General features: G+C 39.5%; 1 protein-coding gene across 8 annotated transcripts in view; it reads right to left on the reverse strand.

Annotated features, from left to right (window-relative positions):
* Positions 1–15,848, reverse strand: part of PHF20 (PHD finger protein 20) — a 116,279-nt gene that overhangs the window by 27,976 nt on the left and 72,455 nt on the right. For all 8 annotated transcript variants that reach the window (XM_074317600.2, XM_019733064.3, XM_019733056.3 and 5 more), the window contains one exon: positions 3,168–3,446. In XM_074317600.2, coding sequence (XP_074173701.2) covers positions 3,168–3,446 — 279 coding nt within the window. The remainder of the gene's footprint in view (positions 1–3,167; positions 3,447–15,848) is intronic.

A 15,848-nucleotide genomic window follows, 5' to 3' on the forward strand; every position in this document is an offset into this window, starting at 1 on the left:
AATATGAACCAAATGGATGTGACAACAGGTAAGAAGCACAGGTGAGGTTCCCGTTGATCCTAGAATGTTCTTTCTGGGCCAAACCTCTAATCAGGACTGAACGCATTTATGCAGAATCAGACCCAAATACCAAGGAAGCCCAAACTTGCCCCTGAAGAGAATTTATTAAATACATTCTGATATTCTGAGAAAGTTCATTTGGAAAAGCAAATCTAAATTGACCTTCCAAATTCCCTTATGGGACTGAAGGCCTAGCTGAGGGAAGAGGAAACCCGTGAAGGCCCGAGTCAGAGGGGCACCTTCGGGACAGACGATCATGCCAGTTTGCTGCTCTCAATACCCCTGAACCTTTGCTCTGCTTGTTCCCAGCACAGGGTACCTTTCCCCATCCTCCTGCCTTCTGGTCCTACCCTCACCCTTTCAGGCCTAACTCAAATGTCACCTCCTCCTCTCAACACCCCACCCTTGCTCTACAGCAAAATCTGAATCTGTGTTCCGACAGCACTTTATGTGTCCCTAATATAAGACTTAGCCCTTTTCACTGTATCTGTTTATGTGCTTTTCTCCCCACGTGAAAGGGCTTTGTCTCGTTAATGCCTAGTCTGACATCATCACTTTAGAAATGAGGAAATGAGATCTGTGAAGAGCTCAGATCACAAGCAGACAGGAGCAGGACTGCTACTAAGATTTGCTCTATAGACTCTCAGATCACGACTGCTTCTCCTGCTCAAGGTTATCGGCAGGAAAAAAAAAAATCTCTGCAGAGCGTTTTCTGGTCCTGATGGACTAGAAGAGCCAGGAGTCTCCATCTGAGAAATCCATCAGAACCCAAGCTTCCATTTGCCATAATCAGAGCACTCAGCATAACAGGGGTACTTTTTTTTTTTTTTTTACAGTAATTATCCCCAAGCAGCACAAATCCTATAATATTTTGTCTTCTACTTAAGCATAATGTCAAGTTCAGGACACAGGCTGCCTGGTGTCAGAGTCTCACTTTGAAATATGTGCTCAACTGAACTCCCCACAACTGTCTGAAATGCTACTCCTAAAAGATAAAGGCTTTCTTAGAAATCTGAAGAGAAACCTAGGTATGCCAAGAAAACAGGCGAGCGACTGAGCTGGTTTTATTCTTTCAAATCTTAAAAAATTTAGTTATTGGATTAGTCAAGTACCAGCAAAACCATGAGGAAACAGACAGAGGCTTTGATGGGAGAAAAGCAAGGGGAGATGCCTGGAACAGGGGGGTGCCTTCTGCAGCGCTGGGGCCTGTGGAATCTTAACCCCCTGCTGTTTGCTCTCACTGATAGCCAGAAGCATGATGAGGGTCTAGACCCCAGTACACAGATGATAATAACCGAGGCACCTGCTGGTGAGTGGCAGAAACAGGACTTAACTCTTCTTTAGATCAATCAGCCTATGGTAAAATTGGCTTTGTTATACACCCTTTCACTTAAAGTCTCAGAATCTATCGACGACATTAAGTGAGGACTTACTGTATATTAGTATGAGATCCGAGGACAGTACATAAAAGTAGAAAATCAATCACCCAGGCTTATTAATTATACCAAATGGCAACTTTTGTCTATTTCACACACAGGGTCAGAGACCACCTTAGTCTGCATGGCCCTGACCTACCATCCTGAAACCTGATTTTATACCTGCTGTCAGATGACCCAGAGTTCTACATGCCATCTAATAACTAGTGTATTTTAATGGAGAAGCTAGAAGCTTCCAACATATATCATAATGTTACAATTTCAGGTAAAAAGACGCTGAGAAGCTCATAGAATTTACAGGAAACTCATTAATTCTTCTGCAGTTCCCCAGAAATGTGTAATTTTTCAATTTCTATAAGTTTCAGAAGAAATCTTCAAAACAGGATATCTGTAATAAAACATAACCCTTACTACCACCATTGTAGTTTTTATGTAAAATATACAGTACTGTACTGTTGGTGGGATTGCAAATTGGTGCAGCCACTATGGAAAACAGTTACTCAAAAAATTAAAAATAGAACTACCTTATGACTCAGTAATGCCACTTCTGGGTATTTATCTGAAGAAATCCAAAACACTAATACGAAAAGATATCTGCACCCCTATGTTCACTGCAGCATTGTCTACAATAGCCAAGATATGGACATAACCTAAGTGTCCATCATAGAAGATTGGATAAAGAAGACATGATACGTATCTACAATGGAGTATTACTCAGTCATAAAAAGGATGAAATCTTACCATTTGCAACAACATGGGTGGACTTATAGGGTATTGTACTAAGTGAAATTAAGTCAGAGAAAGACAAATACCATATATTCTCACTTACACGTGGAATCTAAAGAACAAAACAAACAACAACAAAAAACAACCCCCAGAAACAGATACAGAGAACAAACTGATGGTTACCAGACAGGAGGGAGTTTGGGGGGCTGGGTGAAAAAGGTGAAGAGATTAAGAAGTACAAAATGGTAGTTACAAAATAGTCACAGGGATGTAAAGCAAAGCATAGGAATACAGTCAATAATGTTATAAAAACTATGTATAGTGCCAGGTGGGTACTAAACTAACTGGGGTGGGGTCACTTCATAAATTATATAAATGTCTAACTATGCTGTACACCTGAAACTAATATAAAATAATAATGAATGTCAACTATAACTGAAAAATAAACAGTGCTACAGGGAAACATCTTCAGTTGCAATTATGTTGAAATCAGACTCAAATTTGGACCTCATAAAAAAATCATATGTCACCTTTTAGTTCTTTTGTTCCTTTTGTCCTGCTGGCCGGGATGGGCAATGGATGATTGCATCCATGCTGCTCTGAGCACAAGCTGAGCTGGCTTTGGAAGGAGCTCTCTTTCCTTGACTGTCCCCACTTTTTACGGGGAGTATCAAGGCCTTCACAGGCTAAGCGACGTTCTCAAGGTTAACTTGAGGAGCAAGACACTGAGGTAAGAACAACAGTTAGGCACCTCTGCTTCCTCCAGGAGGGCCACAGCTCCATGATGGAACTCCTGAGGATCACTTGTCATTTTCAGTCTTTTGGGATTCAGCTGGACCAGACCAACCTAATACCTGCTTTCTGTGTCGGAAATGCAAGCACTGTGACCCAAGCAGCAGAACTACCCTCTGTGATATAGACACAACACAAAATGAAAACACTTACTTGGGGAACTGGCAGAGACTCGCTTCCTGGTCAGGCTTTCCTGGCTGGCCTTGTCTGAAGCTGAAGAGCCTCTCGTTTGGACATGCCTCTTTCCTGGGTTCTCCTCTGGCTCTGGAGACTTCTCCATTCCGTGGAAATACTTCATGTGATAGTGCAACAGTTTGGCTTTGCGGAAAAATTTTAAACAATCCACAACCTTGCACCTAAATTTGTGGTCTAGGTCGATAGCTGGTGCTTTAGATGTCACGAAGTCATCTGTTTTCTTAAAAGTATTTGTTACTGAAAAACAAAAACAAAGATCCCTTGTGTTTACCTAATTATTACAACATACACATTAACACATGGCAATACAATGTGAAAGAGTAGCATACATACAAAGCTGAGGCATCAATCAGACTGCCATTACCTCCCAAGATTACTCTTTGGAGAGAATGGATATAACATCAGGGTAAATAACAGAGATTCAACTGTGATACAACTTTTGAAAAAAGCGACCAACTTTGTTTCCTTGTTTGTTTATTTGTTTGTATAAAGCGGCCATACAAGTTCTCATGGTTTCAGACTTAGGGAAAAGAACAAGGGAAAATACTAAAAACAAAAATCAGGACCTCAACCCAGCACTTGTTATTCATGAGTTGGACCAGATTCAGACTCAACACCATTCTGGTACCTCTCTGTGTAGACAAAACTAGGGGTCATTCTGACGGGATCTCTTTATTAAACCTAAAGGATCTTACGACAGTTTTTGAACAAAGAGAGTGTAACTGTTACAAAGGTTTTGGTATTGAGCTTTTTTGAGATTTCACTAACATGTACTTTGATCAAAATGACTCAGAGACTATAAGGGGGAAAAAAGAAAGACGACCAACTGAATGGAGCTAGAAAGCATGAGAAGAACTTGGAGGACTCAATGATTAAATTCAAGAGACAAAAAAGTTTGAGTCTCCCAAAACCAAATAAACAGAAGTCAATGGTCTGTCTATGCTTCAATGACAAAAAGTAAAGCTGTCAAAAGGCCTTCACATGTGTTAGAAAATCAGTTTAATTATGGCCAGTAACAGTGTAATAATTATATATGGTGTCAAATGGGTACTGGACTTGGGGTGATCAATTCCTAAGTTATATAACTGTCTAATCACAATGCTGTCACATGAGACTAATATTATATTGTATGTCAATTGTAATTGAAATTTTTTTTAAAAATTTTAATCAGTTTATTGAAGACTCCCTCCACAATGCCCTCACCCTAATGAGAGCAAAGACCTTAAACTCAAGTAAGTCACTCCTACTCTACAGAATAGGTCACCCAAGAATAGCCTTTCTTGGGTGCATCAAATTTTTCCTAAATGCAATGACAGAAGTTCCATTAGAAGCAGATAGTGTGCTGAACCTCTGGTAAATGTTATGATTATTTTTTCAAGTACCATTCCAGAATCAAAAGGAATTTAAAAAATTCGTAAACTCAATCTAAATCATACTCTATTTCCAATGCAGCACTAGGGAATGATCTGATAGATGCTGTAATGATATATGGGCAATTTTAAAGTACAATATTCTACACACAGACACACACATCCCAAAGCAAAACTCCTTAAAATCACGTTCTATCCATGACAAGAGATTTAAGAAGCTCAAAACAGTTAGAAGCAGTTAAGAGAACAAAAAGCAACAAAGTAAAATGGAATGCATACTTCTCAGACTAACAGTTGTACCGGACAAGGATGTCAGTGGAGAAATTCAAAACGCAAACTTCCAACATATCCTAAAATTCTTTCTGAAAACTAAATACAAATGGTTTCTCTGGAATTTCCTCTTCGTGGGCGAATGAGGTTGAACCATAGAGATGTCACTTTTTTAGGTTAAAAAGGTTAAATATTGGCCATTTCATAAGCTACAACCTAATAATTCCTCTTCCATATGACACAGTCTTTCAAAAATTATCCCAGACAACTCCACTTCCTGCCATGTGAACAAAGCGAAGGGCTGAGAGAGAGTAGTAATGCCTGCCACCGCCTGACTACAGCAATCCAGTTTACGTAAACTCAGTCATCCTCTGACTCGTGTTTAAGACCCAGGTTTATGACATACTTATTTATAATGCAAAAAAATAATACTAAAATATAAGTATCTTTGAATTTTTAAAAAACTTTAAGAATTGAAAACGATCTCCAACAAGTGGTGTTGGGAAAACTGAGCATTTACATGCAAAAAATGAAATCGGACCACACTCTTACTCCATATACAAAAATCAACTCAGGATGGATTAAAGACTTAAAACATTAAGTCCTAAAACCATAAGACTCCTGGAAGAAAACATAGGTAGGAAACTATTTGACACCAGCCTGAGTAATATCTTTTTGGATATGTCCCCTCTAGCAAGGGAAACAAAGCAAAAATAAACAAATGGGAGTTCATCAAACCGAAAAGTTTCTGCACAGCTATGGAATCTATAAACAAAACCAAAAGACTGAATGGGAAAATAGATTTGCAAATGATATATCAATAAGGGGCTGATATCCAAAACATATAAGGAACTCATACAACTCAATAACAAAAAAATAATCCGACCCAAAAGTGAGCAGAGGACACGAAAAGATGTCTCTCCAAAGAAGACATACAGATGGCCAATAGACATATAAAAAGATGCTCAACATCGCAAATCATCAGGGAAATGCACATCAAAATCACAATGAGATACCATTTCACACCAGTCAGAATGGCTATTATCAAAGAGTCAACAAATAGCACGTGTTGGTGAGGATGTGGATAAAAAAGGGAGCCCTTGTGTACTGCTCGTAGGACTGAAAATTGGTTGCAGCCACCATGGAAAACAGTATGGAGATTCCTCAAAAAACTAAAAATAGATTTACTATACAATCCAGCAATTCCACTTCTGGGTATTTATCAGAAGAAAACAAAAACACTAATTTGAAAAGATATATACACCCTATATTCACTGCAGTGTTATTTACAATAGCCAAGATATGGAAGCAACCTAGGTGTCCATCCATAGATGACTAGATAAAACAAGATGTGACACGCACACACGGAATATTACTCAGCAATAAAAAAGACTAAAATCTTGCTATTTGTGACAACATGGATGGACATAGAAGGTATGAAGCTAAGTGAAATAAGTTAAAGAAAGAATATCATATGGTTTCACTTATATGTGGAATCTAAGAAAACAAATGAACAAACAAAACAAAAACAGACTCAGAAACAGAGACCACAGGGATGGTTGCCAGAGAACCACGGAGTAGGGGGTGAAAAACGTGAAGGGAGATAGTCTGTAATACTGTGATAAGTTTGCATGGTTGACAGACAATTACTAAGAATTACTGGAGTGAGCACATTGTAAGGCATAAAAATGTTGAATCACTCACTTTATTGTACACCTGAAACTAATATAACTAATATTGTATATCAATTATACTTAAAGAAAAAATAAAAATAGTGTACATTAAAAAAAAAAGAGTTGAAAATGAAAACTTCGGACCAATTCTACAAAGACTTTGCATCCTGGGTGCACATGCTGATCGTGGGGATAAGGCAAAGACAGGGCAGTAATTAAAAGTGTGGACTCGGTGCTGGACAGCCTGGTTCCACTCCTGGCTCCTCTACTTATGTCTCCTGCCTGTTTCCTCATGTGCAGGATGCAGATAATAATGGTAACTTCTTCACTGAGTTGTGAGAATTAAATAAATTACATGTGAAGATCCTAGGAAAGTGTCTGGCATGTAAGTGTCATCATTTTGGGTTTATGAACAAATGGGAACAGCCGTTCAGGAATTAACCTGTTCATCAGCAGGAGAGCAGAAGGCCCCACCACTCCCAGCCTCACCGCATGCCCATGCCGGAGGCAGCATGCTAGCATGGAAACAGCCCAACTTTAACTCCTAGCTCTAGCCTTCCTTAGCTGCGTAAATAAGCTGTGCATATTTTTTTTTAACTAATCTGATTATTCAACTTCTAATCTACAAAAGGGGAATACCACCACCTATTTCAAAGAGCTGCCAAGGAGCCGAAAGACAACATATACATGTGGCACAAAGCAGACCATTTCAAATATAAAATACACCTTATAAATAAATAGGCTTACGTCATTTATGGAGCAGCTGGAGACAGCTATTATAATTATCAACCAAGGTGAAACACCCCTTGAACCAGCCCTCATAAGCTCTGGCTGGGAGACAAAGCACTATGTAAGCACTCAGTTTTGTCTACATCCTTCTAAAAATGTGAAATCCAAACCAATCACAAGATTTCTAGTATGGCTCTTCAGTGGGATTATTACCTCCACTGTTTAAGACATTTTACTTTTACTAATGCAACCAAATCATATTATACGATGCTGGAAAGCAACAAGCTTAGGCCCTCAAAATCCTAAACTCTGTGTTGTCTTTGCATTTCCACTTTCCCCAAAGAGTTTTCTCAAACTATACATTGGAAGTTACATTTATCCCTAATAAAGTCCATCTGATTATTTCAGCCCAAGGATCTCATAATTCTCAACTCTGTAATCCTGTGTATTCTTAGGTCTTTTTCCAAATTGTTGATAAAGATCCAGTAGGACAGAGCTGAGGATGGCCATTAGAACACCTTTCGGGCTGACACCAACCAATTAATCTACACCATCTAGGCAGAGTTGCCTGAGCCAATTCAATCTCATCTATGAAGATCACCAACGCACTCATGTAGCTATTTCCTGCGTCCACAGATTGTTTTCAAGAGAAATGTGGTCAAACCATCTGCTGAAATGAAGATATATCTGGTCTGATAGTGCTATAGATCCCCAAAATGTGTATGTTAAAAACATTATCTCCAATATGATGGTATTTGGAGGTGGGGCTTTTGAGAGGTGACTAGGTTATGAATGCAACTAGTGCTCTTATAAAAGAGACCCCAAAGACTCCCCTGCCCCTTCCACCATGTGAGGACACAGTGAGAACAATATGAACTAGGAAGTGGGTCCTCACCAGACACTGAATCTGCTGGAGCCTTGATCTCAGACTTCCCGGCCTCCACAACTGTGAGAAATAAATTTCTGTTGTTTATCAGCCACCCAGTCTGGGGTATTCTGTTATAGCAGCACAAATGGACTAAGATAGATAGTTTTCCAATCTGGTAAGCCTCTCAAAAGAAAGTTTAGTTTGGCAGGATAAAAACTCCTCCCTCCAAAAGCCAAACTTGAGTCCTTACAGCTAAGCAGAAGGTGAGAGCAGCAGGGCCTCCAAAGGTGAGCAAGCTTGGCACGTAGTGGGCCACCTGCCTCTGTGAAGCAGCCTAGGATCACAGAGGCTCAGGTGAACAGAGAAACTCCCCAACAGAGAAGACACTTCCAGGTGTCACTGTCGCCAAGCCCCTGGCCAAACCAAGAGCCCCTTTCAAGACAGCAACATAGATAAGACAAAAATCAGTTGCTGGTTTTTGCCTGAAGGAGTAAACATTAAAAGAAGATTTAAGAATTATGAATCTTCAACCATGGAAATTCTGAAAGATTCCCCCATAAATTCAACTCAGTGAAGTATAACTCATTGATATGCAAGCCCTTCTGAGTATAAGCCTGCCAGTAACCCACTGTCGGGGAAAAACAATCAACACAAGCACCAGGGTGAGAAAAGCAGCAAACAGGGTATAAATCAGTTACGAATAGTCTATGACAAAATCTGATAATTTCAGACCCACAAATCAAAAAGTAGATAAAAAGTATTCTACAGTAATAAAAGTGTTTATGTTAACTTTTTAATAATGAGAGTTGTATGTTAAATTAAAATGCAAACAGCAAAAAAAGATATATAAACACCCCAAGACTTAAGTATTTGTTCTTTTCATGAAGGTGCTGCAAACTGTACTAATTTTGAACCCAACAAGTTTTCAGAGGTATGAAAAATTTTCCAGACTTCACAATTTTATCCGACTTTTCCCTGACAACAGCCACAACGAGCTGTCTGTATGCACAATGAAAGCTGCCAGGTCAGCCTGTACAGTCCGCGTGGTTCCCTGCTTGGCACATTTCTCCCATATGCAAACCAAGCCGTACTCATCCTTCAAATCACCCCCTTGCTTTCTCCTTGGCTTCTCGGCAGAAAAGATTCTGTTCTGCCTTCTCTGAATTCCCATAAGAATGTCATGGGGAATAAATCTTGTAGTATCTGTCCCTTCCTATTTGTATTACAGTTGGTTCTGTTCACTCCTTATTCCAAAATGAAACAGAAAATGTGCTCCTTTCTTTTCTTCTTACAGTGCTTATTGTGTACTTCTACATCAAACAAGAGAGCCTCTCCAAGACTGTTTCCTCATCAAGTGGGAATAAAAATACTTATTTCACAAGGCTCCCACATGTTTCCATGAGGTAATAGAAGAGAATACCCATTATTAACTGCAACAGGTCACTTGAGCATTAGTTGTCATCCTGGTTGTCTGACCTCACAGTAATTTACCTAAAACAATCAAAATTATGCATACTCCCAGCCAGGAACCCATGTATCAGTGGCATAACCTGCAAAATTTTAACATCTAATTGCCCATTTTATTAATCAAAAACTGGATATTAATGGTAATTAATAAAAGCACAACAGGAACAGTAAAATGATATAACCAGCAAAAGTGTTTTACATTTTAAAAGGAAGAATTAAAAAAATAAAATATGCACAGCATAACTATGCTCAAAACACCCCACAAAATACGTTATAAGCAAAACATAAGAATACGTATAAAAATAATATATAAATATAATAGTATATATGAGTTTTTTTGGAATTGTAAGAATGTAAATAATGGCAACTTTTTGGTTAAGGGATTTTAAGTAAAAAAAAAAAAATCAGTTTGATGGTTGCCTTATGGGAAGGAGGTTGGTGGGCTGGGTGACAAAGGTGAAGGGATTAAAAAGTACAAATTGATAGTTATAAAATAGTCACGGAGATGTAAAGTACAGCATAGAGAATATAGTCAATAATATTGTAATAACTACTGTGTTTCCCCAAAAATAAGACCTAGCTGGACAATCAGCTCTAATGCATATGTCGGAGCAAAAATTAATATAAGATCCGGTCTTATTTTACTATAAGATCCGATCTTATATTAATTTTTGCTCCAAAAGATGCATTTGAGCTGATTGTCCGGCTAGGTCTTATTTTTGAGGAAACATGCACAGTATGTGTGTTGTCAGGTGGGTACTAGACTTACTGGGGGACCACTTCGTAAATTATATAAATGTTTAACCAATAAAAATTAAAAAATAAATGAGAAATGTTTAAAGAATCAGTTTTCTTTACTTTTCCATATTTTCTAATTTTTATAATAGCCATATTATTTTCATAGTAGAAAAAAAATTCTTTTATATTTTCATATTACACTCCTCTTCAGAAAGATGTTCCAGTGACAAAAGAAACATGGTGGTGGAAGCATGGTCGAGAAACTAGGAGAGCCTCTGGTTGCCAAAAGGGCCTACTGGCCACTGTCTATATGAATTCCAAGTCTCACATATAGGTGTGTATTTCCCAAGGGGAGGATAGTTCATTTGGAACTTATGTCACTGATGGCACCAGCTAAGTGACGTCATCCACTCTTGGAATACTATGGTCCTTGTCAAGATGGGAGCAGTTACTAGGACAGAGAGCAGAAAATACGTACATTAAAACCTCATGGGATCGGGCCAGCCCAGTGGCTCAGGCGGTTAGAGCTCCATGCTCCTAACTCTGAAGGCTGCCGGTTCAATTCCCACATGGGCCAGTGGGCTCTTAACCGCAAGGTTGCCAGTTCAATTCCTAGAGTCCCACAAGCGATGGTGGGCAGCGCCCCCTGCAACTAAGATTGAACACGTCACCTTGAGCTGAGCTGCCGCTGAGCTCCCGGATGGCTGTTGGTTGGAGCGCATCCTCTCAACCACAAGGTTGCCGGTTCGACGCCTGCAAGGGATGATGGGCTGCGCCCCCTGCAACTAGAAAACGGGAACTGGACCTGGAGCTGAGCTGCGCCCTCCACAACTAAGACTGAAAGGACAACAACTTGAAGCTGAATGGTACCCTCCACAACTAAGATTGAAAGGACAACAACTTGACTTGGAAAAAAGTCCTAGAAGTACACACTGTTCCTCAATAAAGTCCTGTTCCCCTTCCCCAATAAAATCTTAAATATATGGTGATGGAAGGAGAACTGACTCTGGGTGGTGAACACACAATGGGATTTATAGATGATGTAATACAGAATTGTTCACCTGAAATCTATGTAACTGAAATCTACGTAACTACTAACAATTGTCACCCCAATAAACTTTAAAAACAAACAAACAAACAAACAAAAAAAAACCCATGGAAGCCCAGTTCAAAAGCTAGGGATAATGGAATTTGCCCCTGGGGTAGAAACCCATTTATTCCTGTTTTAGAAAGTCATATGGAAATCAATCTTTGCAAACAGTTACTGGTATTACTATTTCCATGCTCTGTGCTCTTCCTCATGATTAACAGATGTTTGAAGGAATCAAAGCATAGAGCTCTTCCCTGGCTCCCAGGCACCCTTTGCTCTTGCCTCTCCCAAATTACTACTAGACAGAGAAAAACAGTGCACAGAATTTGAATTTGGTTTTAATAATGGTAACTCTAAGGAATGTTTGTTTTATTTTTGTATTTTTCAATTTTTTTGGTGGTGAAAGTGGGGACAGACTATAAAATGTCTCTTAATAATCCCTGCCTTCTGGTACTGACACCCATGTATAAATCCCCTCCCCTTGAGTATGGGCAGGACTGGTCACTTGCCTCTAATAGAATATGGCAAAGGTGACAGTTTGTCACTTTCCTGATCATTTTATGTAAGATTGTAATGTCCATCTTACTAGTTAGCACAGCCTCTTGCTAGCTTGATGAAACAAGCTGTTATGTTGTGAGCTACTCTACGGAGAGGACCATGTGGCAAGGAGCTGAGAATGCCAGCAAAAAACTGTGGCCATCAGTCTGACTTCCTGCAGGAACTGAAAGCTGCCAACAATCATGTGAGCCTAGAAGCAGATCCTTCCCCAGTAGTTTTCAGCTGAGAACACAGCCCTGGCCAACTCCTTGATTGCAGCCTTGCAGAGAATCCAGTGAAGCTATACCTGGGCTCCTCATCCACAGAAACTGAGAAAACAAATGCGTTGTTTTAAGCCACTATGTTTGTGCTAATATTGTTACACGGCAATAGATAATACAGAGTAGGATCAGAAGCCCTCTCATTTTCTATATGCTTGGATAATGCTTTATAGTTTCTTTTTTTATAGTAAGCATACATTACTTTTATACTAAAAAAGTTTTTTAACTATGTTTTCTGAAACTTGGCTTAGAAATAAATGTCCTATTTCACTCTTTTTTCGTGTGTATCCATTGCCAGTACCTCAAAACCGCACAGTTAGATGACTGTGATGGTTATATTCAGTCTGATTGGCAATACTCGGTCTGGCATTCTAAGCCCATGTCAATCTAAGTACCATCCTGCTTTCCCAGCTTATCTCCCATGAATCCACCACGGTGAGGCCTCAGGTCTGCCCCAGCCTACTGCTGGCCCCCGCAACCGCTCATGCTCCCACAGCTCACACCTCTGCTCTTACTGTGCCCTCTCCCTGCCATCCCCCCCGGGCTCAGCCAACTCTTCACTTCCACCCAGACCCAGCTCACTCCACGTGCAGGAAGACGTCCAGATGGCCCTGGCTCTCAAGAACCACATGCCATCGACTCCTGGCACAAATGACTGACTATCTGCTGCACCCCATCTTTAGCACTTTGGATCTGCTCCTGGATCCTGTCATTTGTCACTTCTCCAGCCAGAGGATAAGGGCCACTTCTCATTGTCTTGTGTTCCCTCAGCAACAAGCCCTAATACGGTCAGTATCCTAGTCAAGTAAGAGCACCACATGAACCCAGGAGTTGAATACTTTTTTGACATGTACTTTAAATACTGTAATATAATGAATAAAACATTTTCGAAGTCTGTGAAGGAATAACTTTCTCAGCTTTGAAGCAACAAAAGCAATCAAAGAGAAACAGAACAGCTTTAAATATTCACAGCAAGTTCACTCAAATGCTTAGAATTAAAAAATAAACAATCAAAATATCCACAGTGGAACAGTTAAAAAAAATTATGGGAAGTCTGCATTTTGCAATTCTAACCAGCCACTTAAAAGAATGAAGTAGCTCTGTACTTACTGATACGAATAATCTCAAGATACAATGTTAAGTGAAAACAGGAAATTGCCCAGTACGTACTGTACAACTCCATTGTAAAACTGCACAGAAAGGAAACCAGAGGATAGAAATCAAACTGTTGACAGTAGTTACCTCTGGAGAGGGGCTTGGGCTAGGAAGGCAGGTGGTAAAGAAGAACATCCACATTTTCTCTGTATACCCCAAAACAAGGAGCACACCTAGCACCCAGATTTCGGTTTCCAAATACAATTCTCCACTTAAAAAAAATATATGGCTTCTTGGAGAAATAGCTGAATCCAGGATTGGATAAGTATAAGATGAGCTTAGAACATCTTGTTATGCCAAAAAGTAAGTAAGTGCTCAATTATGATAAAGACATAGGAACCAGTTTGAAGGGTTCCCACTGGCCAAATATGGGACGATATGGGTATTAAAATAAGTAAATGATACTAACAGATTATAACTCATAGAACAAAGTAAGAATCCATGAGTCCATGTGGCTATAAATAAATAAAATAAATAAAAAAGGGAAAGCTCTTCCTTACAATAAAATACAAACTAATAAATGTAAAAGGAATGAGGAGAGTTAGAAATCACCATTTGGCAGCCATCATATTTATAGTTGTTTCAGGCAATATCAATGGATGTTAAAATGTCTGCAACATTTAATGAAGAAACAAAATATTTACACAGTCTCAAAGTATTCTCTCACAAGACACTTTTTAATTACAAAGGGAAAAATAATAGCTTTATAGCAGAGAAACCCGATAGATACTACCTTAGCCAAGTGGCAGAATTAACATCAAGCAATAAATGGGACAAACAGATATTATGTGCCTCCTGAAACAATGCACCTGAAAAGGACACATCACTTATATGCTATTTCTGCTAAAAGTGAATAATCTAAATCTAATCATGAGGATACATCAGAAAACCCCAAATTGAGGAACATCTTATTCTTTAGAAATGTCAAGGTCATGAAAGACAAACAAAACCTGAAGAACTGTTGCAGATGAAAGGAGACTAAAGAAACAAAACAATTACATCCAATGTGTCACCTAGGACTGGATCCGACCAGGAAAAATAATGCTTTTCCCACTTTTGCTATAAAGAATATTATTATAATAACTGACAAACCTTTAATAAGGTCCTGATTTTGATAATTATATTGTGGTAATGTAAGAGAATGTCCTTGTTTTTAGGAAATATGCACTGAAGTATTTAGGGGTAAAGGTCTGCAACTTATCTGTAAACAATTCAGAAAGAAATATTTTTTTAAAAACAGAACAAAAAAGCAAACATGGGAAATTGCTAACAAGTGGGGAATCTGGTTAAAGACATACATGCACACCTCGTTTTATTGTGCTTCATTTTACTGCACTTCACAGATGTTGCGTTTTTTACAAACTGAAGGCAAGACCCTCCACAAGCAAAAAGATTACAACTCACTTTATTGTATACTCGCTTTATTACAGTGGCCTATAACTGAACCCGCAAAATCTCAGAGGTTTGCCTGTACAGAAATTCTTTGTACTATTTTTGCAACCTTTTTTATAAGTCTGAAATTATTTCAAAATAAAAACGTCTTAAAAATATATGCAGGAAAAATATTTTGAGGCCACAGAATATTCAAGTAGGAGGAAAGAAACCTTGCCAAAGCCATCCCCTAGATTGCAAATGTCTGCACTCAGCCCTCACAAAAATCACTGAGCATTTATTCCACAAGATGGCAGAGCTGCCCCAAATGCCAGAGCTGCGTTTAGAACAGCTAATCCTTCCTCTCTCCTCTGGACTAGACGTGTTGCCTTCCCTAGCGTCTCCTCCTGCTGCCCAAGCGCCTTCTTCACACTGATTTCTCAGATCGTGACTCCAAACCAGGTTAGAAATTCCATGACAGGCACCAGCTTAGGACAACAATCACTAAACAATGACTAAACACCGAAGCATCCTGGCCTCCAGGGGCCTTGCTGGATGTTTCTGATGATGATACCGCCCTCCTTCCTGCTTACTTACAAAACACATTCCTGGTGGATGAGTTCTCAACAACCCCTGTTTCTCTCCCAGCAATCTTTCTGGATCGTCCTGTACTTACCACTAAGCCCTGTTCCAAAAGAACACCAGGAACACCATTCAGATTCCAGATCAAATTGGAGAATTCCAAAGGCACCAGCGTGTCTGGCGTACTGACATCACTGTCCCACACTGCTCTTCCAGATTGACCACCCAACTTAATAAGCCTCTTACTCAGAGTGTACACAACGCTTTCACAAGTGCCCACAGAGCAGTGGGAGTTATACATCACATAGGTACAACTTCCCTAAAAGCAGGGATTGTGTTCACTTCACTTCATTTTATAGCAGCCGGCATCTCAACAGATGGCATCAGGCACTCATTCGGGGCATGGGAGTCAGAGACCCTGCATCACCAGCTATAAAGAAGTGTACAACTCTGGCTAAGTCACTCTTTCTTGGCCAAGTATTAGGCTCTTTGCCTATAAAACAGGAAG

The sequence above is a fragment of the Rhinolophus sinicus genome, chromosome 13 (assembly GCF_057876585.1).
Source record: "Rhinolophus sinicus isolate RSI-liver-muscle chromosome 13, RSI-T2T, whole genome shotgun sequence".
NCBI lineage: Eukaryota > Metazoa > Chordata > Mammalia > Chiroptera > Rhinolophidae > Rhinolophus > Rhinolophus sinicus.